At 43.4% G+C, this 25,887-nt stretch overlaps 1 protein-coding gene across 3 annotated transcripts; it reads right to left on the bottom strand.

The window, feature by feature from the left end:
- Positions 1-4,051: 4,051 nt before the first annotated feature.
- Positions 4,052-17,351, bottom strand: ZNF641 (zinc finger protein 641). 3 transcript variants are annotated; one of them, XM_020907751.2, is made up of 7 exons: positions 17,217-17,351; positions 16,875-17,090; positions 11,756-11,964; positions 11,043-11,134; positions 9,223-9,352; positions 8,485-8,598; positions 4,052-7,650 (listed from the first exon to the last, which is right to left on the bottom strand). In XM_020907751.2, the coding sequence occupies exons 3-7, from the start codon at positions 11,937-11,939 to the stop codon at positions 6,899-6,901; spliced, it is 1,272 nt and encodes a 423-aa protein (XP_020763410.1). In that variant the 5' UTR covers positions 11,940-11,964; positions 16,875-17,090; positions 17,217-17,351; the 3' UTR covers positions 4,052-6,898. The 3 variants fall into 3 exon arrangements, with proteins under 3 accessions (XP_020763410.1, XP_070310603.1, XP_020763414.2); XM_070454502.1 differs by lacking the exon at positions 17,217-17,351 and having other exon boundaries at positions 16,875-17,150; XM_020907755.2 differs by lacking the exons at positions 16,875-17,090; positions 17,217-17,351 and adding an exon at positions 14,625-15,015.
- Between the last annotated feature and the right edge of the window lie 8,536 nt (positions 17,352-25,887).

Raw genomic sequence — 25,887 nt, 5'->3', positions numbered from 1 at the left:
CTTCTGTGGAGAAATGGCAAAGAATAGCTCACTTCATCCCTACTGTTCATTGGTGATTAAGTGTCTGCAAGATTCTGGATGTTTTGCTGAGAATAAAGATGGATAAAACATAATCCCCACTTTTTAGTGCTCACATTCTGGTGGCATATTTGGATATTTAACTTTGGTTAAATATCTCCTGTTTGGTTAAATTTCTCCTGTTCTTCCTTCTCCTCTGGGGATCTGTAACATGGCAAGGCTGTCTGGTTGGACTGCAGATTCATCCAAAACATAAGTGCCTAGTAAGGACAGGAAGATAGGCCATTTGGGGAATTGATAGAGGGACACCATGCTGAAAGGGGCTCAAAGAAAGCCAAAGGATTTGGAAGAGAGGAACTGAAGACTGGCTGAGGGGGTGTTAGCCTGAGTCCTGTCAATGCTAGGAAAGACATCGATATGGTAAGAAGAACGAAGTCAGGATGTCAGTAGTCCACTGGAGTTGGCAGAGAGAACAGGCCCATCAATGAACAGTCACAGTTGTGTTTCTCCTCCTCCTCTTGTCAGTTCTTTGCCTCTTCCCTGTGTTGGTTCACGGAGAGGCTAGACATGCCGAAAGCTTTATTCCAAGTGACTGGGGGGAATTAAGAGTGAATGATCGAAAATAAGGAAGCACATGGAGCACAAGGCAGGTGGCAAACAGCCTGGCTGGTGTTAAGAAAGCTGCAGAGACACATCACCCCTAAGCAGTAGGACTGAAGCTCTTGAAGGCAACTCCCATGGAGAAGAGCAAAGCCTTTGGGGTGTACCCAGTGCCTGCAGAGTGGTTTCCTGCCCCCATCCCAGTGAAGCTACATGGGTAAGAGGCCATGTCAGTGGGTCACAGGCTGGTTGGTTTCCCCTAGGCCAGTTTTCCATGATTTTTTCCCCATGTTGTTTCTCACCCTGGCCTCTTGATACCCTCTACCAGATGCCCATCCTCTTCACCCTAAACGGTGAATGTATCTGGTGGACTCAATTGTGCAGGTTTTTTCTGGGTCCCCCCAAACTTCCAGTAATTGTGAATTTGTCTTGGGAGGTCAATTCAGTCACCATCTCAGGTTCCAGACTTAGGCTCAGCACTTTAAGGGTCTCCCAAGAGTGGGTCAGCACTTAATCGACCCTGAGATGGAAGGCCTCCTTATATTTGTGTGCAAGGCCCTTGTTCCCTCACCCTTGGCCTGGCCTCCTCAGCACTCTGCTCCCTCAGTCTCCAGAATGGGGTGCGTCCCCAGATGATGGAAGTGACATCTGGGAGCCAAGTCACGAGGGAGGGAGGTGGGAAGACCTAACGTGGGCACCGTAAGGTGTTTCTTTCAGGAAGGGCAGCAAGGGGACTCCTGCATGGCTGTGTGACTCCCCCTAGAGCTGGTGTTCCCCACTTTGTTGTATCAGGAAAGAAGAGCTGAGAATGGAGGGGAGAGGAGAGGATGGAGAGAGGAAGCCAGTGACACAGCCAGTACATTCTTTATTCAACTGACAGGGACCATGAAGAGTAGATTATAGATCTCTATAGGTAGAGATGAAGGTCCCTGGTTGGATGATCCATAGAAGTTCACTGTCCATCAGAGGGAACTAAGTCAGACAATAGCTAGAAGTCTGAAGTTGGGCTGGATGGCCAGTGGGTACACACCCCTGAGGCTGCCTGATGCATGGTGTTCTGAGGTATGGCAGCAAAGTGCTAGCAAGGGAGGGGTCAGCTGAGGAGGATGCTGAGTATGGGGACCATGGCCGTACTCAATCCTCCAGGCCTGGAACAGCCCACACCTGGCACATAGTAAGCACACAAAAAATGGCTTGTAGAATTGAAGCTTATTCTCAGGAGCCAAAAGAGACAGGAGGGGACTGTTTTGGAAACTGCATCAAGGGAAGAACAGTCTGTAGGGAGGGTGTAAAGGGCCTGGGTTTGGCAGTACAGGCAACCTTGGCCAAGTCCAGATATGGGAAGGTATGTACAAGAGAGAGGGGTAGAATAGGGTGATGGTAGCTGAGCTGCTACAGCGAAGCCAAGAATCTGAGGGAAGAAAGTGGGAAGTGTGACGAAAGGACCCTTCTTAGTAGGCTTGAAGATGAAAGAAAAGAAACTGGACAATAGGCAGAGGTACAAGTAGCAAGTAGGCTCACAATAGAATGGAACTGGCTAGAAACTGGAAGAGAGAAACTATAATGGAAGAAGGGTAGGAAATTGGGAAGGAATTGGGAAAAACAAATGCCCTTGGGAAGGTGTGGCATTCCCCAGGAAAAACGAGAGAACCAAACCAAATGAAAGAGAAGTGGGAGTGAAGAGTGGAAGAAGAGCTGTTTATTGGACAGATGGAGGCAGTGACAGGAGAGAGGTAGAGCCTGAGGCCTAGAGTTTCTCTGCCTTAGGAGAAGCCAATGATCTCCAAAGAGACCGGGGTTCATGCTAATCTTTTGACCTTGCAGAGCCCCAAAGAGGTAGCAGGTTTGCAAGGATCCTCATGGGTATGTCTAGGACAGAGGGTGAAGGAGGTATCAGGGCCAAGACAGAATCTTCAAAGCAGAATACATTTTTGATATAGGCACTGTGGCTTAATTAGTTACAACATCTACCTAGTGAACAGTCTAGGTTCAGATTTCATGTCATATCTTACTAAATGAGCCTGGTTTCCTCTTATGTCCTGGGGGTTTCTCTGATCCTCCTGCTGCCCTTGCCCACAGGGTTGGCCAAATCATGGTGAGAAATTCTTTGCATGGCACCTTATTGGTCTTCAGTGCAATTGTGAGGTAAGAATACTTGGGTCCTTAGGGGCTTGGGACAGATGGCCTTACTCTGCCTCTGTGCTGAGTAAATGCCCACCCCTTTGCCTGCAGGGCAACTGATATTAGGCCTGAAAAGGACCAGGTAAGGAGGACCATTTCTTTGGATGTCCATTTTTATGTTGGATTTACCTTCTTTGAGATGTCTGCTCATTTTTGTCTTTTTAGATTTCTAGACTGGTGAAACCTCAGTTTTAGAAGCTCCAGCCTCAACCAATTACAGAAGCTTAGTAGTTACCCCACCAGTTTCTGAAATTGGTGACTAACCCAGTTCTTTTCCCGACTTAAGTATAGTGGAATACCTTGGGACTCAAGAGGAATTGAACTGAGGAGCAACTATCCTAGGATTTTGCAGAAAATAAATCTGAGAACACAGGTGTCAAGATTCCATCTCTCCCTATTTGAAGAGGGTGAGGAACCACTGGTTAAAATGGAATCTGGATCTCCTAGCCATTGGTTCCATTTGTTCCATCCCACACTTGGGTCCACATCAAATAGCCTGGAAGGCAGGTTAAAGACCAATTGCTGGATTCCATTCCCACAGTTTTTGAATGTTTGTCCAGGGTGAAAAATTGCATTTCTAAGATAACTTCTTCTAGATGATGTTGATGTTGCTTGTCCAGAGATTCATTTGAGACCCATAAATTTTGCCATCTCAGAATCTCTAAGGGATCCAAGGGAACAGGTTTCACTTTTTGTTGTTGCCCAGCCCCGTTTACCCCCATCCAGAGCACTCAACTGAACAGAGCTGGAAAGAACTTGTTCTCTGGAACCTCTGGTTCTGAGTCAGGGCTCACTTTGCCCTTGATGGAAACAAGAAATAGTGATTTGATTGTAGGAGTGCTGGAAAGGGGAGGATTTTATCCCAAATTATCACCTCTTTGCTCCCTGAATGCATAACATCATTTTAACAAGGAAATTTTCCCTTCTTCCACTATCAGAACTACAGCTTAAAATGTAGATAGCTCTGGGAAAGTCAACCCTTTGGCTGTAGTCTCCATTGTAAGGGATTCTTTGCAGAGATACCCTAATGGGGTGGAAAGGCAGGGATACTTGGGTTCTGAATAGGGTAGAGGCACCACACAGAGGAAAAAAGGGGACAGGTTCCTAAAGACAGACTTCCCTATTTTACATCTTGTCCAGAGAACACGGAGACATTTTTTTATTTAAAGGGGGTAGGGTAGGGTAGACACGTGGCAGAGGGAGTTAGGAGGAAGATGGGAGTTTTCCCTGAGGGAAAAATCACTCAAATCTCTTTATACAGCTGATGGCTGTCGCTTACTTTATTTTTTGTCCGAGGGAAGTGGTGTTGGACAGAGGTAGAGAAGACAGTGGTACAGTAGAAATGACCTAAAGGGATGTCCCTTCTGCCAAATGCCCTTAGATTCCACAATGCTGAGCACACCTACACTTTGGGGGCTTCATTTTCCCTCAAAATTACAAGAGATCAAAGGCTGGAGGTTAATGCCTGGTTTTTGAAGAGGTGTGATCTGACGGTATGGAGGCTCACCTCATACAAGTCTTTAAAAAAAAAGGTTTGTGAGAAACTGGATTTGTCAGCAAGTCATATAAATTTTTAAGAAAGCACAGAGTGTAAGCAATACCTTTCAAATCATTAAAGACTGAACACTCTCCTGATATCCTACTGCATCTGGTATCTTAGTCCTTAAAATGTTTAGAGATCCTTGCCGTGTAATTCTTGACACAAATATATAATGACCATATCGGATCAGGGTAACTCCCTCTCTTTGACCCCCATTTAGTGATTCCATGGATGGGCTCTGACCCTGCTAAATGTGAGTGAACTACCAATGTCTTTTCTTCTCAAAAGTGAGTTTCTGTTTTTTATCAGGTTCTCAAAAGGGTCTGTGATCCAAAACAGGTTCTGGACGATGCTCACATAGAGCTGATTGTGTTAATGTATGAGGCATAGTAGAAGGTAAAAGAAATGGCATCATTCAGTTTTGCCAATGGAATCCAGTATTTTTCTATGCCCTGGGGTGTGTCTCAATACTGATCCTAAAATGCTCCTGTCTCAGAGGACCTGGGACAAGGATGCCTTACAAATGGCTGGCCATTTTGCTCTATTCATAGGAACGTAAGCAAGAGAAGTGCATTCTAGGCAAAATGGGAAGGCTGCCCTGAGCAGAAGGGAGGTAGGGGCTGGATTGCTCAACTTATATCCACTGTAAGAAGCCCAGTCAGTAAAATGACTCTATTATCGACTCCATTTGGGCCCAGGACTCTGAGGAGCTATGATTCACTCAGTTTTTCCTAAGCAAGTGGAAAAGCCATTAAACTAGATTGTTGCAGCTCACTTCCTCTTGTCTTTCTGGTTAATTCCACCAACTGTGGTTGAGAAACAAGTGTGTTAAGGAAAAACCACAATCTAAGCATTAAAGAGAAAATATCCCACTTCCATCTTCTTTGCTTTTCTCCCTCCCTACCCACAAGCTATTCTTACATACAAGGTAATTTTTAAATTATAAGACTGGTATTAACACATCATCAATAAAGAGAAACAATGACCAATGCATTAACCGATGCTAGAATACTTATGCATGTTAAGAGTCAGTGCAGACATTTTCCCAGAACTGGGAGGAGAACCAACCAGAAAGCTCATTACCCTGCATCAGCAGCATAGTTAAGTCACAGCCATTTTCCCTAAAGTTCTATTTAGGGGAATGAGATCCGAAAGAATGACTCTGCCCCTTGATGAGGCAATCAAGGTCAGACAAGAGTGTTGACAACAACCTGCAAGCACTGTGACTCCTGCCGTAACTTCTCACTACTTAAGACAAGACCCCAAAACCCACTCAGCACAAAGCTGCTATATGCACCTGACTTGAAATTAATAAGACATAGCTCACCTCACAGAGGATGTCTCTCTCTCCACTTAGGCAAAAACAATCTGTGGCCCAGAGATTCAGACCTAGACTTACATACCCAAGTTGTCTTGATCTCAGTGATACTGGGGAAGGCTGTATACCTCAACCCCCAAAACTTAAGCCTTTTTACTAGGGCTCCCTGAATCTCTCAGCTTGCTTATTACCTTGAAACAAACCAAACCAAAAACCCCATACAATTCCCACTACCCTCATCCCCAGAATACAGCCCCTAGAAAATCTAGCTTATACAGTTTGTACTTTGCATGCTCTCTTCAAAGACCCTGCACACAGACACACAGACACATACAGACACTGTCAAGAGGAGAGGGGTCTGTTCAAGGGAATAAAGTATTTTTCTTCTGTGTGGGCCTGGGTTACCTGGGGGTATAAGTCCATCTCTTAACACTGTAGTGCGATCTCTCAGCTAGATATATGTATATGCAGGGTGAAGGGAGCAGGAACAGGGGGTGAGAAGGTTACTCTTTGTTTTTCAGCAGGTGGGGTGAGAGGTGTGGATGTATATTCAGATGACTGGAGTAGGGGTGATGGGCCCACACAGGAATGAGGTCTGCCCCTCAGCTTTCATTTGGATAAAAAAGGGGGCTCTGGGTGCCTGATCACTCTCTCTCTCCTGTTTCCTTATTCCTCTCTAACCCAGTGTTCACCAGTGTGGTTCAAGGAGTCACCAGTTCTGTGAGATGCGAGACAGAAAGGATACTGAGGTCAACTAAATTTAGGAAACACTGCAGTAAGAAAGGCTTAACCATTTGCTCTAATGCATAAATTTTCGAGCCTTTAATAAGCTAGTATGTGTTTTCTCTCTCTCTCTATATATAGAGAGAGAATAGTTACGTTATAGAAGGGTGATACTCAAAATATTTAACAACTGGTATGGCACAGGTTTCAACCAATCAGAACGGGCCTTAGCCACAAACTGCTGGTACCACTGTACCCTGGAGAACGGGATCAGGCTGAATATCAGCCCACCCAGTAAGCAGCGTTTCCCAAAAGTTTTGCCCAAAGAACTCTACTTTATGTGGCCTCTCACAGAACTGGGGAGAAAGGCTCCGGCTAATGCTGGAACGGCATCTCTGTAGGGATGGGGCCAGGACTCGTGATTCTGACCATGGGGGTGCAGGAGAGGGGCAGCTCTGGCAGAGACCCCTGGTAGCACCGGCTGACAGATGTGACTACAGCTGCAGCAGAAATAGATTTCAAAAGACAGCTGTCCCTCTGTCCCAGCTGCTCCGGGGACTCTGTCCCTGGTGGGTCAGCAGGTGCCTGTCCAGGTGGTGTTTACGGCCGAAGCTCTTCTCACAGCGCGGGCACTGGAAGGGCTTCTCCCCGGTGTGTGTCAGCCAGTGTCTCACCAGGTGGTGCCGCCGGCCAAAGCTCTTCCCACACTCGGTGCACACGTGGCACTTGGGCACGGGTGGCGCGCGCTGCCGCTTCCTAGCCCCAGGGCTCTCTCCAGCCTCTTGGCCCTTGCAGGATTTGCCATCTGCATGCACTCTCTGGTGGCTGGCTAGATGGGAGTTGCATCGGAAATTCTTGCCACACTCAGGGCACCTGCTGGGCTTGTCATGTAGGTGGGTTTTCTGGTGTCGGATCAGGTGATGTCTTCTCCCAAAGCTCTTCTCACACTTGAGGCAGCTGTAGGGCCTCTCCCCGGTGTGTGTCTGCTGGTGCCTGGCCAGGTGGGAGCCCCACACAAACTGTTTACCACACTGCGGGCACGTGTGTGGTCTTAACAGGGAATCCATTTCTGTGCTACACAGGTTTGAGAAGCTATCTTCCTGAAGAAAAGGTGGGCCCAGGAGCATGCCTCTGGAGCTTCTGGGCATGGAATCCCAGTTCACATCCTGCGCTGGGTTCCAGAGAACAGTATTTTCAGACACACTAGATAACATTCTAGGAGGCTCTGCTTCTAGTTCAGGGGTATCCCCCTCGTGCTCACTTCCATCTCCTGTGGAAAAAGGACAACACGGACCCCAGGAGGTGAGTCACAAGGGAGCAGTCCAGGACTGAGTCACAAATGAGGCTGTATGATGCCTATTAGGGTCTAAACCTCACCCCATAAGGGCTGAGAGACAGATTTTAATGTTGTACAAGACAGTATAATAGGTACAGTGGTTAAAGCTTAGACTTTGGAGACAGATACCCACAAAATCTGTTTTCCCACTACACTTCTGTAAGCCTTCATTTCTTCTTCTGTAAAATGGGAATAATTATAAGGTAGATGTTATAAGACAGATAGGATAGTACCTTCTATTAAACAGTCTATGCTGTTGTTGTTATCTATTTATTACTATTATTTATTTAGCACTCAAAGAAAACTGTTAATCACCATCACCATGAAGAGAGGTGAGGAATGGTCTGAAATCACTGGCCAGGGGACACCTTGTCAGCAACACTGGAGACCTTGTGGAAGGCATTTCCACAATGGGTGGCAGGTTGAACAACAATGACTAACATTTATTGAGTGCTTACTATGTGCCTGGTACTGTTCGACTATGGTAACATATTTAAATCTCATAATAATTTATAGATGAGGAACCCAAAGAGAAGTTAATTACTTTTCCAAGGTTCCACAGGTGTGGTCCTAGATTCAGATCCACAAAGTTTGGCTCTAGAGCCTGCCCTCTAAATTATTATGTTACACTGTCTTGCCTTTGAAGAAAAAGATCTCTGAACCATTCAATGCTATAACTGTCTGAGGCAGAGGAGGGGTTGGAGGGACATGTAATGATGACCTCCAAAAGGGGCGAAGGTCGTGGCTGAGTCTATCATACATCATTACCTGTGTATGTGACCTTCAGAATGTCCCTCTCTTCTAAGTCTGGGGGTTCGGGGACCCATTGTTCTTCCCCTCCTTCTAGTTGAGAAAGCATATCCAGTTTGGGAATTGGAAATCCTGACCATGGGAAAAGAAAACAGGGATGTCAGTTTGGTTCAACTGTAATTTTCATTTCTGAAAAAAGCTGTTTCCTAAATTATTCCTTGGAACTCTATAGATAAAGAAGGCCAGATAGAACAAGCCTTTCCCTCTCCCCACTCCCATTTCTGTGAAGTCCCCTTTTCTTTCAGAAAATCATACTCTCTTTCCAACAAGTGTTCTCTTTTGTGTGAATTTCAAATACTTTCAGCTCAACTGTTCTTTCTGGTCATAACTTCACTTAATTAGCCCTACTACAGCTGTCTCACCCCCACCCCCACTCTCATCTTTCCCTAGATGGTTTCTTGAGTTTCCAAGGACTCAGTTCCACTCCTTAGGTGTCCTTCTCTCTGAAAGAACCTCCCAATTCCCAACCAAGAATTGCCTACAGTTCTCTAATAATTCACAGCATTTTGTTGTTTTTTAAAAAGTGACACTTCTATTCTCTTTGGATTAACCCTAGTGCTCTTTCCCTAGTGGAAACCTAGACAGATTCCCTGCCAAGAAAAGAACCCCAAATGGACACTATGCAACAGTCCCAGAGCAGATGGCTCCACTCTCCCAGAGTACAGTCACTGAGTGGCTGGGGAAGGTCGTGCTTACTCAGAGACACCACTATCCCACAGTTTTCCTGCATGACATATTCTCCATAGAAGTCTGTCTGAGAAGGGTCCAGGCTCCGCCACTCCTCCTGAGAGAAGCACAGTGATACATCCTTGATGGTTACCAGGCCCTGAAACAAAATGCAGCATCATTGGTCAGCAGCTGTTCTTTAAGGAAAACGGGGTCTCAGTATAAAAGGCTGAGGTGGTGGTAGAGGAGAGGTGGCAAGAGAGGGTCTAGAAAGAGAACTGCCCAGAGGTTCCTGGGCAGGGAACATGATTTTGGTGAAGAGGGAAGGGGTAAAAGTAATGGTCAGGGTGTGAGCAATAATGTCTGTAGAGGAGATTCCCAAGTTGGGACCATGAGAAGTTGGAGGCACTCACTGGTCCCTCTGTGTAGTTACACGTGTCTGCCCAGTCTCTTCTCTGCCTCTCTTCACTGCAGAAATTGTGTACAAGTTCCTCCTTTCTCTCCTTGACCTTTCCTTTCCTATCTGCATGAAACAATATGGATAAACTGTTCTTTCTGGCCTCCTCCCCCTATTATGCCATATCCTTATCTTTTAAGGCAGCATAGTCTGGCAGTTAGGAGCCCAGATTCTGGAGCCAGATGACTCCTAGCTCTGTCACTTAACATTAGCAGTATGACCTTACACAAGTGCCTTAATCTCTTCCTGTCCAATTTTCTTGTCTGGGGATAACTGTGTTTCTCTCAGGGTTAAACGAGTTAGTGTACATAAAGCACTCAGAGAACAGCAAGCATGGTCAGCACTCTGGAGTACGGATACTACAGCTACTATTATTACTAACTTCCCGTGGCTCTCCCCTTGCCTTCTGAATCTAAACTTGTTTTCTTTCTCTGGTGCTGCCCCTCTTCATACCTTTCTGTCCTCTATTCATGTCCATAAATGCTCCATCATCCACTTAATTCAGTCTACTTTATGCTCTTCCAAGCTTCCTTCAAGTCTTCTTTTCCTAATCTTTCCAGATTTCTTTTTTTAAATTTAAAATAATTTATTTTTGGCTGTGCTGCATCTTTGGTGCTGTGCTGCATCTTTGGTGCTGTGCATGGGCTTTCTCTAGTTGTGAGCAGGGGGCTACTCTCCAGTTGTGGTGAATGGGCTTCTCATTGCAGTAGCTTCTCTTGTTGTTGAGCTCAGGCTCTAGGGTGCATGGGCTTCAGTAGTTGTGAAGCTTTTGGGCTTTGTTGCCCCATGGCATGTGGAATCTTCCCAGACCAGGGATTGAACCTCTGTCCCCTTCATTGGCAGGTAGATTCTTAAGCACTGGACAACCAGGAAAGCCTATGATTTATTTCTTAATGAACATTAATGAATTTTTCTTAAATTCTCCCTGTGGCTAGCACAGCTATCAAAAACAAAACAAACTCAATCTGTAGCAATTTTCTTCTTCTCATCATGTCTCCATTCATTTTTCAAAAGGGTATGAGTCCCTTAGAAAGGGATAGAATCTTTGCAGATATCAGACTAAATAACAATAGTGATCAAGTGAAATGACAAATAAATTAAGTGAAGTGAAGTAAAAGTTGCTCAGTCATGTCTGACTCTTTACAACCCCATGGACTGTAGCCTGCCAGGCTCCTCTGTCCATGGAATTTTCCAGGCCAGAATACCAGAGTGGGTAGCTGTTCCCTTCTCCAAGGGATCTTCCCAACCCAGGGATCAAATTCAGGTCTCCCGCATTGCAGGAAGATTCTTTACCATCTGAGCCCCCAGGGAAGCCCAATAGAATGACACAAAGGCTACAGAAAGGCAGCAGTGACGAGACCTTGAGAGAGGCCAAGAGAAGAACATAGCCCACCTGTGATCCTGCCGCAAGAAGTGCAGCTGCCATCTCCCAATCTCCAGTGCTCCCTTCCTGGGGAATGGCAGGAACCCAGGGAGTGGACTGAGCTGGTGAGGGGAGAGAGGAACCATTAGAGATGGAGCATCCATCTTTTTCCAGTTAGAGCCTGGGCCCTATTATAGTGGGCCTTAAGTGTCATATTTTTTCCCCTATATCTATGTCCACTGGTAAGACTCAAATGCATAAATGTACTGTAGTAGAAGAGACCTTCCCTCAAATGTTCTGAAAGGGTATTGAGTGGTTTTTAGTAGAGCATTTATGTCATTCATTTCTACTAAACTAGCTGTGGTTTGAATTTATATTATTCAAATGTAATTTTCATCTTGTAAAGTGCGTTTTACTGGGTGTGTTTTCCAGTGGCAGTCAGTGTTTCTGTCACTTCCTTTGTCTCCCATATTTGTTACCACTAACCATGTAACAGGTGGAGGGAGTGATTATGTAAGAAATGGGAGAAACCCAGTCACATGGTTTGCAGAACCCAGATGCTCCTTATATTTTTCTGACTAGGGCCTGTAAGTTCTTTCTATTTCTGTGGCCTGGTCCTGGTACTAACTGTGCTGTTCAGTCAGTCCATGGCAATTTGGAGGTTTTTAATTCTACTTTTTCAATAGAGATTAGAAGATTATTCTCTGTGCTGTGCTTCCCACACACACCCTACGGGCTCTCACCCTTCTCCTGAAGGGACTGTGGCTCCTCTTCAAGGTCACAGCACAGGTGCTCCAATGGCCCTGGAGCTGTTCTCCATGGCCCCTCTTCCTGGCTTCCCCTTTCCACCTGGGGCTGTGTTCTATCCAGCTGGACATTCATTGACTCCCATCCTGTACCCAGGGCTGCTGTCTGTTCTGAAAGCATTTTTGCTGCAAACCCAAATTGTGACCTGAAACAAATTCATATCAGTTATGCCCATGTCAATGGAAGGGGGTGATAGTCCTAAGGGAGTTATGGAGAACAGTCCAGGGATAAAAGATGAAACTGGATAGGGAGAGCTTGATGGAAGATGAACTTTAAAAGTTTGATGTGTTCCAATCAACTGAACCTGAGCCAGAAATAAGCAAGTGCTATATAGTAAAGTCACTAGTGGTTATTTTGGGGACCTCATGTTTGGCAGAACTTCATTAGAAAAAATCCTGGAAATTCAAAAGCTATCAATTAATTTCAACCACTGAAAATACTTAATCTGGGAATCTCAACAATTGAAAATAAGCAGTCTGGCAATATGCAGGAGGGAATGCAAACAGATTTGCATTCAACAAAAAGGAGATAATCCCACATAAGATTGTCTGCCACAAACTCCATTCTCATCAGTTTAGAATGAAATGATTACTATAGGTAGAAGTCATAGTCAAAGGGTGTATTTCCCATAAGGCTGAATCAAATGGTGCCTTACTTAGAACAAGCCTCAACAAAGAGACTTAAAACCTATCATTCTGTTGTAGAAAATCAGAACTGGTAGTAAATATGGTGGACAGATCAATAACTTGGAAAGCAGATGTAAGATTCTAAAGCAACCGTAACAGATAAGAGAAACTGTTGGCAGTGAGGAGCTATGTCTAAAGAAGGAAAAAAAGAAGAAAATAAAGAATTTTGTATATGTAGAAAAAGGGGAAACAGGTGTTGCTAACATGACCCTGGGGTGAATAACAGCCCTGTGATTTAAGACATGGCAAAGAACCTGAGACACATGATAGAACCAGTCAGATCTCATTATAAAAACATATTAAAAAAAACATATTCAATTTTAAAGAAGGGTATGGTGAAGCCAGAGTGTATTCCATCACAAGAAACAAAAGTGAAGAAAGGGATGGGAAATATGTCCATTAGGGAAAAGTTCAAAACAATGGACCTAGTCTTCTCTTGCCTTGGGAAGAAGGCTCATGAATGATGCTGCCAATGAATAAAAAGAAAGATGTTTTCTTTCTCTATGTAGATCTCTTCTCTTGATTGCAAGAGAATAGATTTAGGTAAGATTTAAAAATTCTTAATAATCCTGCAGTGTTGAAGCCTGCAGAGTTGAAGGCTCTTTGCTCTGGACCTCTTTGGAGCACGACAGGTTGTGTTGTGATAGCAGTCTCCCTGCCTTACAGCAAAGAAAGAGTCTATAAGACTGTGCAAAGTCACTTTTTGCTTGGCAACATCATATTTTTGTGATTCTTATTCAATGCCCAAGCAATCAGAGCCAGTGAAAGTGTTCCAAAAACAGGTCAGAACCTCGGTAACTGTTCTGGCTCACTCACATTCATCTAGTGACATTTGCAAGAACCCAGAAGCCTGGAACAGATAATGACAAATGTCAAGTTGTTTATTTTCTTGCCTATCTGTCTTTGACAAGAGAGGTAAATGAGAACTGTAAGCTCAATGAACAGCAAGGGAACAAATTCCCCTTTCATCTCAGATGTCCAAAGATGTCTCAGGGCCTCCTGGGAACATTCTGGACTAATTCCCAGCTTAGGAGGTTTCCTCTTCAGAGACTTCTCATGAGAAAGGAAAATTCCCAATAAAGCAATAAAGGGGGAGTACCATTTTAGATTTCTCCTATGAATTCCAGCCCCTGTGTTCTCTTCACTTCTAATATGTAAAGCATGGATTCCCCCTCTTCACTAAAGGTCTTCCTCATCCACTAGCTTCGTTGGAAAGTCCTCCTTCAGGGCTTTACCTCTAGGTAAATATATAGACACCTATCTGAGATCCATTTCTCCATCACCCTAGCAGCAGAGTCCCTTGATAGGAAGCCTCTTTCGCAGGCCAGATGTGAGACTCTGACAGAAAACCTGTGGAAGAAATCTCAGCAAAGGAGGGGGCGGGTACTTATCCTCAGACTGCCTTTGCTGAGATGTGCATGCTCTCGGAGCCAGCACCTGGGCAGTTAAGGTGTCAGCCCTAACCTGGATTTTCCTGGTTTCAGGATGTATCTCAGGCCTACTGGAGTCAGGGTTCTAGAAGTTTCGTTTCCCCTTTTGCTTCACATCTTAGGGGAGCATGGCACCTGCAGAAGTTGGTTTCTGCAGCGTGTGCTGTTGGACAGAGAAAGGGCCACGCTACCGAAATGAGTAGTAGCCCAAGGGCACAGGGTGAGTCGCTGTCAGAGAAGCCTGGCCCCGGTCCCGGGCGGGGTGTGGGCGGGACGGGTGCCCACTCCGGAGTTGGGTTGCTTCGTCCCTCCTTGTCTCCGTGCCGGGAGAGGGTCAGGTTTCAGAGAACTCAGAGAGGCAGAGCTGGAGCAGGGGAAGTGAGGTCAGAAAACAGGTTGCCCGTGAACTGGGACAGGAGCAAGTGAAGAAAAAGGAGCCACGGGGAAACCTGCGCTTGGTGACAGCGGCGGGAACCCACGGGGCCTGACAGCGACGACGCTGGGGACGGAGAGACAGGAGAGGGGCGGGCACAGAATGTCAGCGCTGCCGACCCTGGGAATGGCAAGGGACCCAGAGGCCGCGTCGACCCTCCTCCCCGCCCCCATGGGTGACCGGCCCCCTCGCCGCCCGGGGAAGCCAGGTGTCCCTCCCTCCAGCCGTGACTCCCGCCTGCCCGGCCCCAACTCACCCGGGTCGGCTTGGCCTGCAGCCCGGTGTCTCCCTCCCGGGCGCCGCCTGCCCCTCCCCTCCGCGCTCGCTTCGTCGGAGCCGGCGTCCGCGGAGCCAGCGACAGGCGGAGACGGCGGCCCGGCGGGCGCGGGTGGGGCGGGCACAGGAAATCCCCGCCCGCTTCCGGGGCTCGGCGGCCGCGGCGGCGCTAAGAGGGGAGGGGCCGGTGCGGGGACGGGCTGCGGCTCCGGTGCCCCCGGGCCGGCCCAGCCCCGCACTCCAGCGCCCGCCACCCCGGGGCGCCGCTGGCCCGAGCGCGCGGATCCCGGCTGACGGCGGTGGCTCAGCCCCGCCCTCTCCCAGACTGGTCATCTTCCCTCCCGGCCACTCGAACCCCCGCCAGCTCCTTTGCACTTGGGCTCGTTAGTTACCTTGACATTATAACAACCGCTGGTTATACGCCGGCGATTGCTATGAGGCTGAATTCTAGAGACAACGGTCTGAATTCTTCAAGGAGCTCACCTTCTAGGTTTCAAGAAAATGACGGTGATGATAAGGGGCTGAGAGAGCATTGAGGAGGGGTCACTAATTCTGAACGAGGTTGACTTCACCCGAGACGTGTGTCTGAAGTAGGCCTTGCGGCTGCATTGTCCAGTTTGCGAGAGCCACCAGCCACAGTCAAGACAGAGGTGTGTTGTAACGTACGCGCCAGATAATTCGGAAGACAAAAGTAGCGAAATGTACAATAGCTAATAAGCAATATTTTGAATATGTTGAGCTAAAATGTTTAAATCCACTTCACCTACTTCTTTTAGCTTTTTAAATATGGCTACTAAGGTGTTTGTATATGCGGCTTACGTATTTCTATTGGACAAAGCTACTTCGAAACAGTAAGATAGATTTGACTGGAAAAGATGAGAAAGGGGCTACAAAACAGAATAAACACACTACTCTTAGAATCTATTTATAATCTACAAGTCACATTCTTCGTCATCAGATCAATTTTGTACAATTGTATTTTATAGGCTTAACAAGTGACTCACTTAAGATCACAGGGGACAGACATTCCTTTAATATATAGTTATTTTTGCTATGTGCCAGGTACTGTAACTAAATCCTGGAAGTCAAAGATCCCAAAGGAATTGTCTGCCTGTGGATTAAAAAACTCTGTGGAAACACATGTTAACAAATATTTGCAAAAAAATATAACAGATGCCAAAGTGGAAGAGTATACTTTGCACTAGGAGCAAAGAAGTAAATGTGCATGGGTGGGAGGTCAGAGAAGGCCTGACAGAAGTCTTGAGGGAGAGAAGGGTGGGGAGGGCTCCATTAATGAATGTGCTAGACATGCAGTTGCAAAAGGATATAGACCATATTCAAGAGCAGATCATAGGGTATTTTGGGGAAGTAGTAGAGCCAGGATTTATATCTCAGTTCCTGAAACTAAATCCAGAGGTTCTTTTCATTTATATTTCCACAGGTGAGAAATACAAGGTATGTTAATCTGGGTATTTAACAATACCAGTATCTCAGTGATTTAACATAATAAGAGCTTATGTTTCATATAAGTCAGTGTGTAGCAGGCTTGTTGGGGCCAGTAAATGGGTCATGTGCTCCTTGCAATTATGGAAAGACCAGGTTTCTTCCATTTTGTTTCTCCACCATCCCTTGTTGCCTTGGAATCATCTAATCTGTGGGTTGACTTGGTGGAGGTATCAGGGCCCAGCCCTGGAAGTGCTATACATCATTTGTACCCCATTTCCTTAGCCAGGGTTCAGGTACATGATTACATGGCTGCACCTAACTGCCGGGGCTGACTGTGAAGTGTGTGTACCCCAGTAGAGAAGGCAATGGGGTTTGATGAACGGTTAGCATTGCTTCTGTCACACAAATAATTAATCAACCACCTAAACCTGACTTTACTTGAAGGAGATATTTGGGGAGTGGTGGCAGATTATATAAAAACAAAGAAAAAGGAGGCAAAATAGTCATCTTTGGCCTGATGACACAATAATGGGACATTAATATTTAGTAGACATCTACTTTATGCCAGAAATTTGTTTTTTTAACATCATGGGGAAAAATATAAAATGTCTTTATTATTAGCTTTAATGTGCCATCTCTTTAGATATCAGTCAGCAAACTGTGAGGTGTAAATATAATCTCAGCAAGGGTTTAAGAGCATTCATGAGCCAAAAGGCAAAATTAGGAATTGAACTCTGGCCTCGATTTATAATGTGGTGCACCTGTCACCAGAGTGTTACTTTACCTTTCACAGATACATGGATGAATCCAAATTCCTATGTAAGGTGGAATAATTAAACATCCAGGGAGTAGCAGGCAGATGATTCCATCTTTTTAAGACTTTTCGGTCTTAGATCAAGACTGGATCAGCTTTGAAGGCAAGATGTAGGAACAGCATCTTGGCTAGAATCAGAAGGCAGAAACATACATGCTGTGGGGTGAAGAACATATGCAGATGTGCCTATTTAGAGAAGGAATGAAATGAGGAAAATGATAGAAAGATTAGAATAGTGGGTCAAGGATTTCTAACTTGCCATGTCGAGTTATAGAGAGTCACTATATTTAGTGTTATAAGCAAGAGATATACCTGATGGGTCTAATTATATCATTCTAAGACTCTTTTACCAAGGACTGCCCTGTTGATAAAGTTCAGAACAATAGAATGGGATGAGTTGGACCCAAAGCTGGATTCTAGTGTGTACAGTACAGAGTTCCTCAGGACACAGCAGTATTCTTCTTGGGGCTCAGGGAAGTCACAGTCATTTAAGGTTCCAAGTTCTCTGTGAGGACTTCAAAAGGCCTTAAGAGGCTCAGTCTCTTGTCTGTCATCTTTGGCTCCTTCATTTCTGAACTCTTGTTCTGCCATGGTTTGAATAAAAAAAGTATAATGTAGGTGTTCACCAGTTTATGATCATGTTGTGAGTTTATTAGTCAATTGATTGTAATTATCAGCTTGGCTTATAAAAACCTGTTCCACTGTAATAAACATACTTCCAATTGCTAATTAGAGCCCAATCACCATTTATAACACTGCTTTTCTTCCACTCAAAGTTTCTGAAGCTTGATGTTGGAGATGAGTTTTCACTAACAGGGCAGTGCAGTTATTTACTTCCTCTATGTCTGTGTCTATAAAAGAAAGAGGAAGGTCGAGAAAACTGTAGTAGGACTCCTGTGGAAAGAAAGGTAAGGGACCCTTAGTCAGTAGTTAATTAAAACTGGTACTTGTAGAGCACTTTAAAATTTACAAAGTGCCTCTGTATACATGTGATCTTAATAACTCAGGGAGATAGACTAATCATCTTTATCCCTAGTCTTCACAAAGAGATACAACTGAGCAGCAACAACAGTAATCCCTAGTTTACATTTAAGGAAATAGCAGTTCAGATATTTAAAATTGCAGAACCTCACTTTTTATTTCTATAATTCTGGGCAGATTTATATAGATATATCTGCTTTCTAATCAATAAAATGAATGTCATTATGCCTACTCTGTAGGGTTGTTCTGAAGAATAAATGAAATAATGTAAATTGACACCTAAAAATTGTCACTCATCATTTGCCTCTACAAGGATTAGGTCACTAGCCGCTGTTGTCACTGACCTTCAACACATCTTAAAAAGACTTCAGGGTGGAGATCAAGGATGAGGCACTTTGTGCTCTGGGAAAAACTGGCAGAACAGGCTTTCAGATAGTTAGATATTTTCAGAAGAAGGTTTTATGAGCCTAGTTTCTTGCATCTTCTCGTATCTGGGTAAGCACTAATATCATTAATGAAGACATTTTCTCCTTGTGACTATCAGCAGCCTTCTGTGACTAGCAGTAACCTGCCAAAGTATTTGCTGGATACATGTATCCCCCTTCAGCAAAATCACGTATATACTGACCTCCCCCCTACCTCTTTAAAGCAGTTCCTCAGAGCTGTCTGAGAGGGTGTCTCCCAGGCTATAGTCCTCATTTTGCTCCAAGTAAAACTTAACACACAACTCTCACCTTGTGGGTTTTTTTTCTGTCAACAAAATAGGTAATTTAACGCATAGGAATAATTCAGTAAATGATGAAGACCTAGGTATGGAGCTGTATAATTGGTGAAAAAAGGACTTTAGTAGGGTGGGACAGAGCAAAGATGGGATGAAAAATAAATTTATTCCTGAGTCTCAGTGAGGTAGACAAATTGATTGGAGCTGAAGATGTAGGTGGCAGAGTGGGAGCTTTAACTGGAGCTTGGGATAGGGGCTACAGTTATTGGTAATAACTAGATATAGGGTATGACTGTAAAAGTGAATGACTGAGGTTGTGGACAAGATTATTTAAGGTAAGAGAAAGTCAAGGAATGGAGAAGCTGGATATTAGTGGGGATAGTAATCAAAATATTTAACTACCAGTACTAGTGTGGGCATGGGTTCATTAAAATGAAGTAGCTTGTAGTTCGGTGCAGGGTCCTGGAGGCACTAGTGGCAATGAAAATGTTTCAGTATTTTAATGATCATGCTTGCACAGTTGAACCCAGGGCATAAGATGGGTCATCTACATGGATACTACCATGAATGATGATGAGGTTACATAGAGTAAGATAGCAAGCTAGTTGAGGGAGTTGTTAATGAAAGAAGGAGAATGACCAGGACTATGGTAGGTGATAATAAAAAGGAAGGGTAATGTGTGGAATGGCCTGATGTCTCAAATGAGCAGGACATTACTTAGGGAGAAAGGAGGGAAGTGGTACTTGAGACCGTAATAAAGGGCAAAGAGTGTATTTATTCTACTTCTAACCCTAAAAGGTGTAAAGCAGTGGCTTTCAAATTTCATATATTGTATTTGGAAAAAAAACCCGTATATTTGAAAGTCATCATTTATATACTTGAAAAAATAGCTTACTTTCATAGAACAATACCTTATATGCTGATATTTTTCTATTTATTTTAAAAGTTTTTTTATTTCCTACCCAATAAATTGATTTCATAAACCATGAAAGTGAAAAGTGAAAGTACAGTCGCTGTCAGGTCCGAATCTTTGCGACCCTGTGGACTGTAGCCTACCAGGCTCCTCCGTCCATGCGATTCTCCAGGCAAGAATACTAGAGTGGGTTGTCATTTCCTTCTCCAGGGGATCTTCCCTACCCAGGGATTGAACCCAGGTCTCCCACATTGTGGGCAGACGTTTTAACCTCTGAGCCACCAGAAATAGGTTGCGATTTACCATTTGCGAAGCACTGGTCTGTATATTGTTGGAGAAAAGTCCCCTTGAGAGGACTGCAAAAGAAGCATGCTTTTATCACCCTCAATGGTGAAAAATTGAAAGCATTTCCCCTGAAATCAGGAACAAGACAAGGGTGCCCACTCTCACCGCTACTATTCAACATAGTTTTGGAAGTGTTGTCCACAGCGATCAGGGCAGAAAAAGAAGTAAAAGGAATCCAGATAGGAAAAGAAGTGAAACTCTCGCTGTTTGCAGATGACATGATCCTCTACATAGAAAACCCTAAAGACTCTACCAGAAAATTACTAGAGCTAATCAACGAATACAGTTGCAGGATGTAAAATTAACACACAGAAATCTCTTGCATTCCTATACACTAACAATGAGAAAACAGAAAGAGAAATTAAGGAAACAATACCATTCACCATTGCAACAAAAAGAATAAAATACTTAGGAGTATATCTACCTAAAGAAACAAAAGACCTATACATTGAAAACTATAAAACACTGATGAAAGAAATCAAAGAGGACACAAACAGATGGAGAAATATACCGTGTTCATGGATTGGAAGATTCAATATTGTCAAAATGGCTATACTACCCAAAGCAATCTATAGATTCAATGCAATCCCTATCAAACTACCAATGGTATTTTTCACAGAACTAGAACAAATAATTTCACAATTTGTATGGAAATACAAAAAACCTCGAATAGCCAAAGTAACCTTGAGAAAGAAGAATGGAACTGGAGGAATCAACCTGCCTGACTTCAGACTCTACTACAAAGCCGCAGTCATCAAGACAGTATGGTACTGGCACAAAGACAGAAATATAGATCAATGGAACAGAATAGAAAGACCAGAGATAAATCCACGAACCTATGGTCACCTTATCTTCGACAAAGGAGGCAAGAATATACAATGGAAAAAAGACAACCTCTTTAACAAGTGGTGCTGGGAAAACTGGTCAACCACCTGTAAGAGAATGAAACTAGAACACTTTCTAACACCATACACAAAAATAAACTCAAAATGGATTAAAGATCTAAATGTAAGACCAGAAACTATAAAACTCCTAGAGGAGAACATAGGCAAAACACTCTCCGACATAAATCACAGCAGGATCCTCTATGACCCACATCCCAGAATTTTAGAAACAAAAGCAAAAATAAACAAATGGGACCTAATGAAACTTAAAAGCTTTTGCACAACAAAGGAAACTATAAGCAAGGTGAAAAGACAGCCCTCAGATTGGGAGAAAATAATAGCAAATGAAGCAACAGACAAAGGATTAATCTCAAAAAGATACAAGCAACTCCTCCAGCTCAACTCCAGAAAAATAAATGACCCAATCAAAAAATGGGCCAAAGAACTAAACAGACATTTCTCCAAGGAAGACATACGGATGGCAAAAAAACACATGAAAAGATGCTCAACATCACTCATTATCAGAGAAATGCAAATCAAAACCACAATGAGGTACCATTACACGCCAGTCAGGATGGCTGCTATCCAAAAGTCTACAAGCAATAAATGCTGAAGAGGGTGTGGAGAAAAGGGAACCCTCTTACACTGTTGGTGGGAATGCAAATTAGTACAGCCACTATGGAAAACAGTGTGGAGATTTCTTAAAAAGCCGGAAATAGAACTGCCATATGACCCAGCAATCCCACTTCTGGGCATACACACCGAGGAAACCAGATCTGAAAGAGACACGTGCACCCCAATGTTCATCGCAGCACTGTTTATAATAGCCAGGACATGGAAGCAGCCTAGATGCCCATAAGCAGACGAATGGATGAGGAAGCTGTGGTACATATACACCATGGAATATTACTCAGCCATTAAAAAGAATTCATTTGAATCAGTTCTAATAAGATGGATGAAATTGGAGCCCATTATACAGAGCGAAGTAAGCCAGAAAGATAAAGACCATTACAGTATACTAACACATATATATGGAATTTAGAAAGATGGTAACAATAACCCTATATGCAAAACAGAAAAAGAGACTCAGATGTATAGAACAGACTTGTGGACTCTGGGAGAAGGCTAGGGTGGGATGTTTCAAGAGAACAGCATCAAAACATGTATATTATCTAGGGTGAAACAGATCACCAGCCCAGGTTGGATGCATGAGACAAGTGCTCGGGCCTGGTGCACTGGGAAGACCCAGAGGGATCGGGTGGAGAGGGAGGTGGGAGGGGAGACCGGGATGGGGAATACATGTAAATCCATGGCTAATTCATTTCAATGTATGACAAAAACCACTGCAATGTTGTAAAGTAATTAGCCTCCAACTAATAAAAATAAATGGAAAAAAAAAAAAAAGAAGCATGCTTTTTCTCAAGAGGTAGCCAAGTTTCAGTTAGATAAAAGAGGTGAAAGAAACGTCTGTCAAAGAGGTTGAAGGATATAGGAGTGTCTTAGTCTGTTCAGGCTGTGGTAACAAAATACCATAGACTGGGTGGCTTATAAACAGTGAACATTTATTTTTCACAATTCTGGAGGGTGGGAAGCCTGACTGAGACACACAGATTCTGGTGAAAAACTGCTTCTGGTGTCTTCTTGCTCTGTCTTCACATGACAGAAGGGGCCAGGAAGCTCTCTGAGGCCTCTTTTATAAAGGCATTAATCCCATTTATGAGGGGTCTGCCCAAAAGACCTAATCACTTCCTTGAAGGCCGCACATCCAGATACCATCACACTGGGGATTAGGTTCCAACATGTGAATTTTGGGAGGGTACAAGCATTCAATCTACAGCAATGGGATTTTGTTGATGATGGATCCTGAATTCCAGAGATCACAGTGGAAGAAGTTAAAAGTTGTTTTGGGGGTTAGAGTCTGATTCAAATTAGGCAATGTAGAAGACAGTAATAGGGTAAGAATCCCTATGCTGAGGGATGATCTGGAGGCCAAGTATTCTTGTGGCTAGTGTTGTAAGCAGAGATATAGGACATGATAGAATTAGTACTCTCAGGGGGAGGTGTATAGTCAGTTCTTATGATAGTCATCTTGTCAGTGGTGAGGTGAGGTTTAAGGGTTGGCTTGGGATGAGTAGATGAGGTGTCTGTGATAGAATGAAAGTCTCACTAGAAGTGTGCTGCACTTGTACATCCTCTTTCAGTCATGTTGTGAACAGAGTTAAGGCCAGAGGGGCTGTCTTTCCAGAAGTGCCAGAGCTCCAAGGTCCCTTAAATCATGCTTGGCAATGGTGGTGGTGTGAAGGATTAAGGGATTCTGCAGCTTAACCTTAAATCTTACTTTCCTTGATATTGAAGGGAGGGAAGGAGTAGCCTTATAAGGAGGTAACAGTTTCTTGTGTACTTTTTTTTTGTTGTTGATTTTATTTTATTTTTAAAGTTTTTTGATGTGGACCATTTTAAAAGTCTGCTGTGCTGCAGTCCATGGGGTTGCAGAGTCAGACATGACTTAGTGACAAAACATCATTTCTTCAAGGCTTTATTGAATTCGTTGCAATAGTGCTTTTGTTTTATGTTTTGGTTTTTTGGCCACGAGGCTTGTGGGATCTTAGCTCCCCAACCAGGGATGGAATCCACACCCCCTGCATTGGAAGACGTAGTTTTAAACACTGGACAGCCAGTTAAGTCCCTCTTGTGTACTCTTTAAATGGGAAAATCTTAACTTGAAAGACAGTGCTAAATTGAATAGTGGGCACAGAGTCCTGCTAGAAATAGCACTAAACTAGGAACCAAAAGATGTGTTTTTAGTTTTGGCTTTGCCTCTAGGTGACAGATAAATCAACTTGGTATAATGTTACTCATTCTTCTCCTTAAAAGCGGTTATGAGGACTAAATTAAGTAATAATATAGGCACATGGTGTAAAACTTTAAAAACACAATTCAAAAGCAAGATGCTGGCAACTGATGTTACTTGGCAGAAATAATGTGTAGTCAGTGCAAACAGTGAACCAAGTGCCAGCGGCCATCAGTGACAGCTGGTGCTGCAACCAGGGTAAGACTAGATGCTTTTATAAGATTCAAAGAGGTTTTGGTGGTAGGACACAACTCAGAGACAGACAGGTGAAAGGCAGAACTCTTGTTACTCACAGATATAAACCAGAGAAGGCTGTCACACAGGGTTACACAGGAATTTTACCCAGGGACAGGTAACAGTAAGCTGAAACTGTTGGAAATGCTTGTGGAGTCCTAACTGCTAGACTGCCAGGGAATTCCAGCACTGTGAAATATCACGTTATACTCAGACAACTTCAAAGTGGTGTAATCACAAATTGCCATTATTTTATAGTACAAAAACTTAATTCTAAACAGATTACTCATTGACACAGTATGGTATCTTAATTTAGTTATTTGTTGCTTTTTTCATTGAAGACTAGTTGATTTATAATATTATATTAGTTTCAGGTATACAACAATGATTGAATATTTTTATTGATTATACACGATTTAAAGTAATTATAATATATTGGTTATATTCCCTGTGTTGTACTGTGTCCATATTGCTTATTTATTTTATACCTACTAGTTCATACCTCTTAATCCCATTCCCTATCATGTCTCTCTGCTCACTGCTTTCACCACTGGTAAACATAGTTTGTTCTCTGTATCTGAGTATGTTTCTGTTTTGTTATATGCATTTATTTCTCTTGTTTTTAAGATTCCACATATAAGTGAAAACGTATTTGTCTTTCTCTGACTTATGTCACCTTTCATAATACTCTTCAAGTTCATCCATGTTGTTACATGAATGTTGTTACAAATGGTAAATTCTTTTTTATGGCTGATATGCCATTTGTGTGTGTGTATGTGTGTGTGAGAGTTTGTTCATGATGAACAGTTTATTTGAATGAACAGTTTGGACATATGAATGGACAGCTTGTTTGTCCATTCATCTTTTGATGAACTTAGATTGCTTCTGTGAATGGCAGATTCTTCTTAGATGGCTTCTTAGATGGCTAAGATTGCTTCTTAGGTGGCTGTTGTGAATAATGCTACTATGAACATTGGGAGTGCAAATATCTTTTCAGATTAGTGTTTTTTTTTTTTCATTTTCTCTGGATATATAACCAGGATTAGAATTGCTGGATCATATGATCATTCTATTTTTAATTTTTGAGAAAACTTAATACTGTTTCCACAGTGACTGTACCAATGTACATTTTGACCAGCAGTGTACTAGGGCTCCCTTTTCTCCACATTTTCATCAACGTTTATTATTTGTTATCCTTTTCAGGGTAGTCATCTGACAGATGTGAGGTAGTAACTCATCATACTTTAAATTTGGACTTTGCTGATTATTAGTGATGTTGAGCATCTTTTCATGTGCCCATTGGCCATCTGTATACCTTCTTTGGAAAAACATTTATTTAGGCAATCTGCCTATTTTTAATTAGGGTGTCTTTTGATACTGAGCTGTATGAACTCTGTTTGTTTTTGATATTACCCCTTACCCGTGTAAATATCTTCTCCCATTCAGTGCTCATTGGCTTCAGTTGTATCCGACTCTTTCTGACCCCATGGCCAGTAGCCTGCCAGGCTCCTCTGTCCATGGGGCTTTCCCGACAAGAGTACTGGAGAGGATTGCCAAGCTGCCCTTCAGGGGATCTTCCCAGGGGTCAAACCGGTGTCTCCCCCCCTTCTGTATTGCAGGCAGATTCTTTACTGCTGAGTCACTGGGGAAGCCCTCCCATTCAGTAGGTTGTTCTTTTGTCAGTGGTTTCCTTTGATGTGCAAAAGCTTCTAAGTTTAATCAGACTTCATTTGTTTATTTCCTTTTGCTTTTCTTGCCTAAGGAGACAGATCCAAAAAATATTCCTAAGACTTATGTCAAAGAGTGTATTGCCTATGTTTTCCTCTAAGACGTTTATGGTTTCTGGTCTTACATTTAGGTCTTTAATCCATTTTGTATTTATTTTTGTATGTAGTATGATAAAATGTCCTAATTTTATTCTCTTACATGTAGTTGTGTGTAGTTTACCCAGCACCAGTTAGTGAAGAGACTGTCTTTTCCCCATTTTTTCCACCTTTGTTATCGATTGATCATAAATGCATAGGTTTATTTTTGGGATTTCTGTTCTATTCTGT

The sequence above is a fragment of the Odocoileus virginianus genome, chromosome 24 (assembly GCF_023699985.2).
Source record: "Odocoileus virginianus isolate 20LAN1187 ecotype Illinois chromosome 24, Ovbor_1.2, whole genome shotgun sequence".
Taxonomy (NCBI): Eukaryota; Metazoa; Chordata; class Mammalia; order Artiodactyla; family Cervidae; genus Odocoileus; species Odocoileus virginianus.
Note: the sequence above shows the minus strand (reverse complement) of the source record. Positions and strands in the feature narration are given on the sequence as shown.

Coding starts and splice junctions, on each gene's coding strand:
- ZNF641 (XM_020907755.2), bottom strand. CDS start 14,977: ATGACCAGTCTGGGAGAGGGCGGGGCTGAGCCACCGCCGTCAGCCGGG. Junction 11,965..14,624: donor TGCAGGCCAAGCCGACCCGG/GTGAGTTGGGGC, acceptor AATTTGTTTCAG/GTCACAATTTGGGTTTGCAG. Junction 9,353..11,042: donor TTCTTGCGGCAGGATCACAG/GTGGGCTATGTT, acceptor ATTTTGTTTCAG/GGCCTGGTAACCATCAAGGA.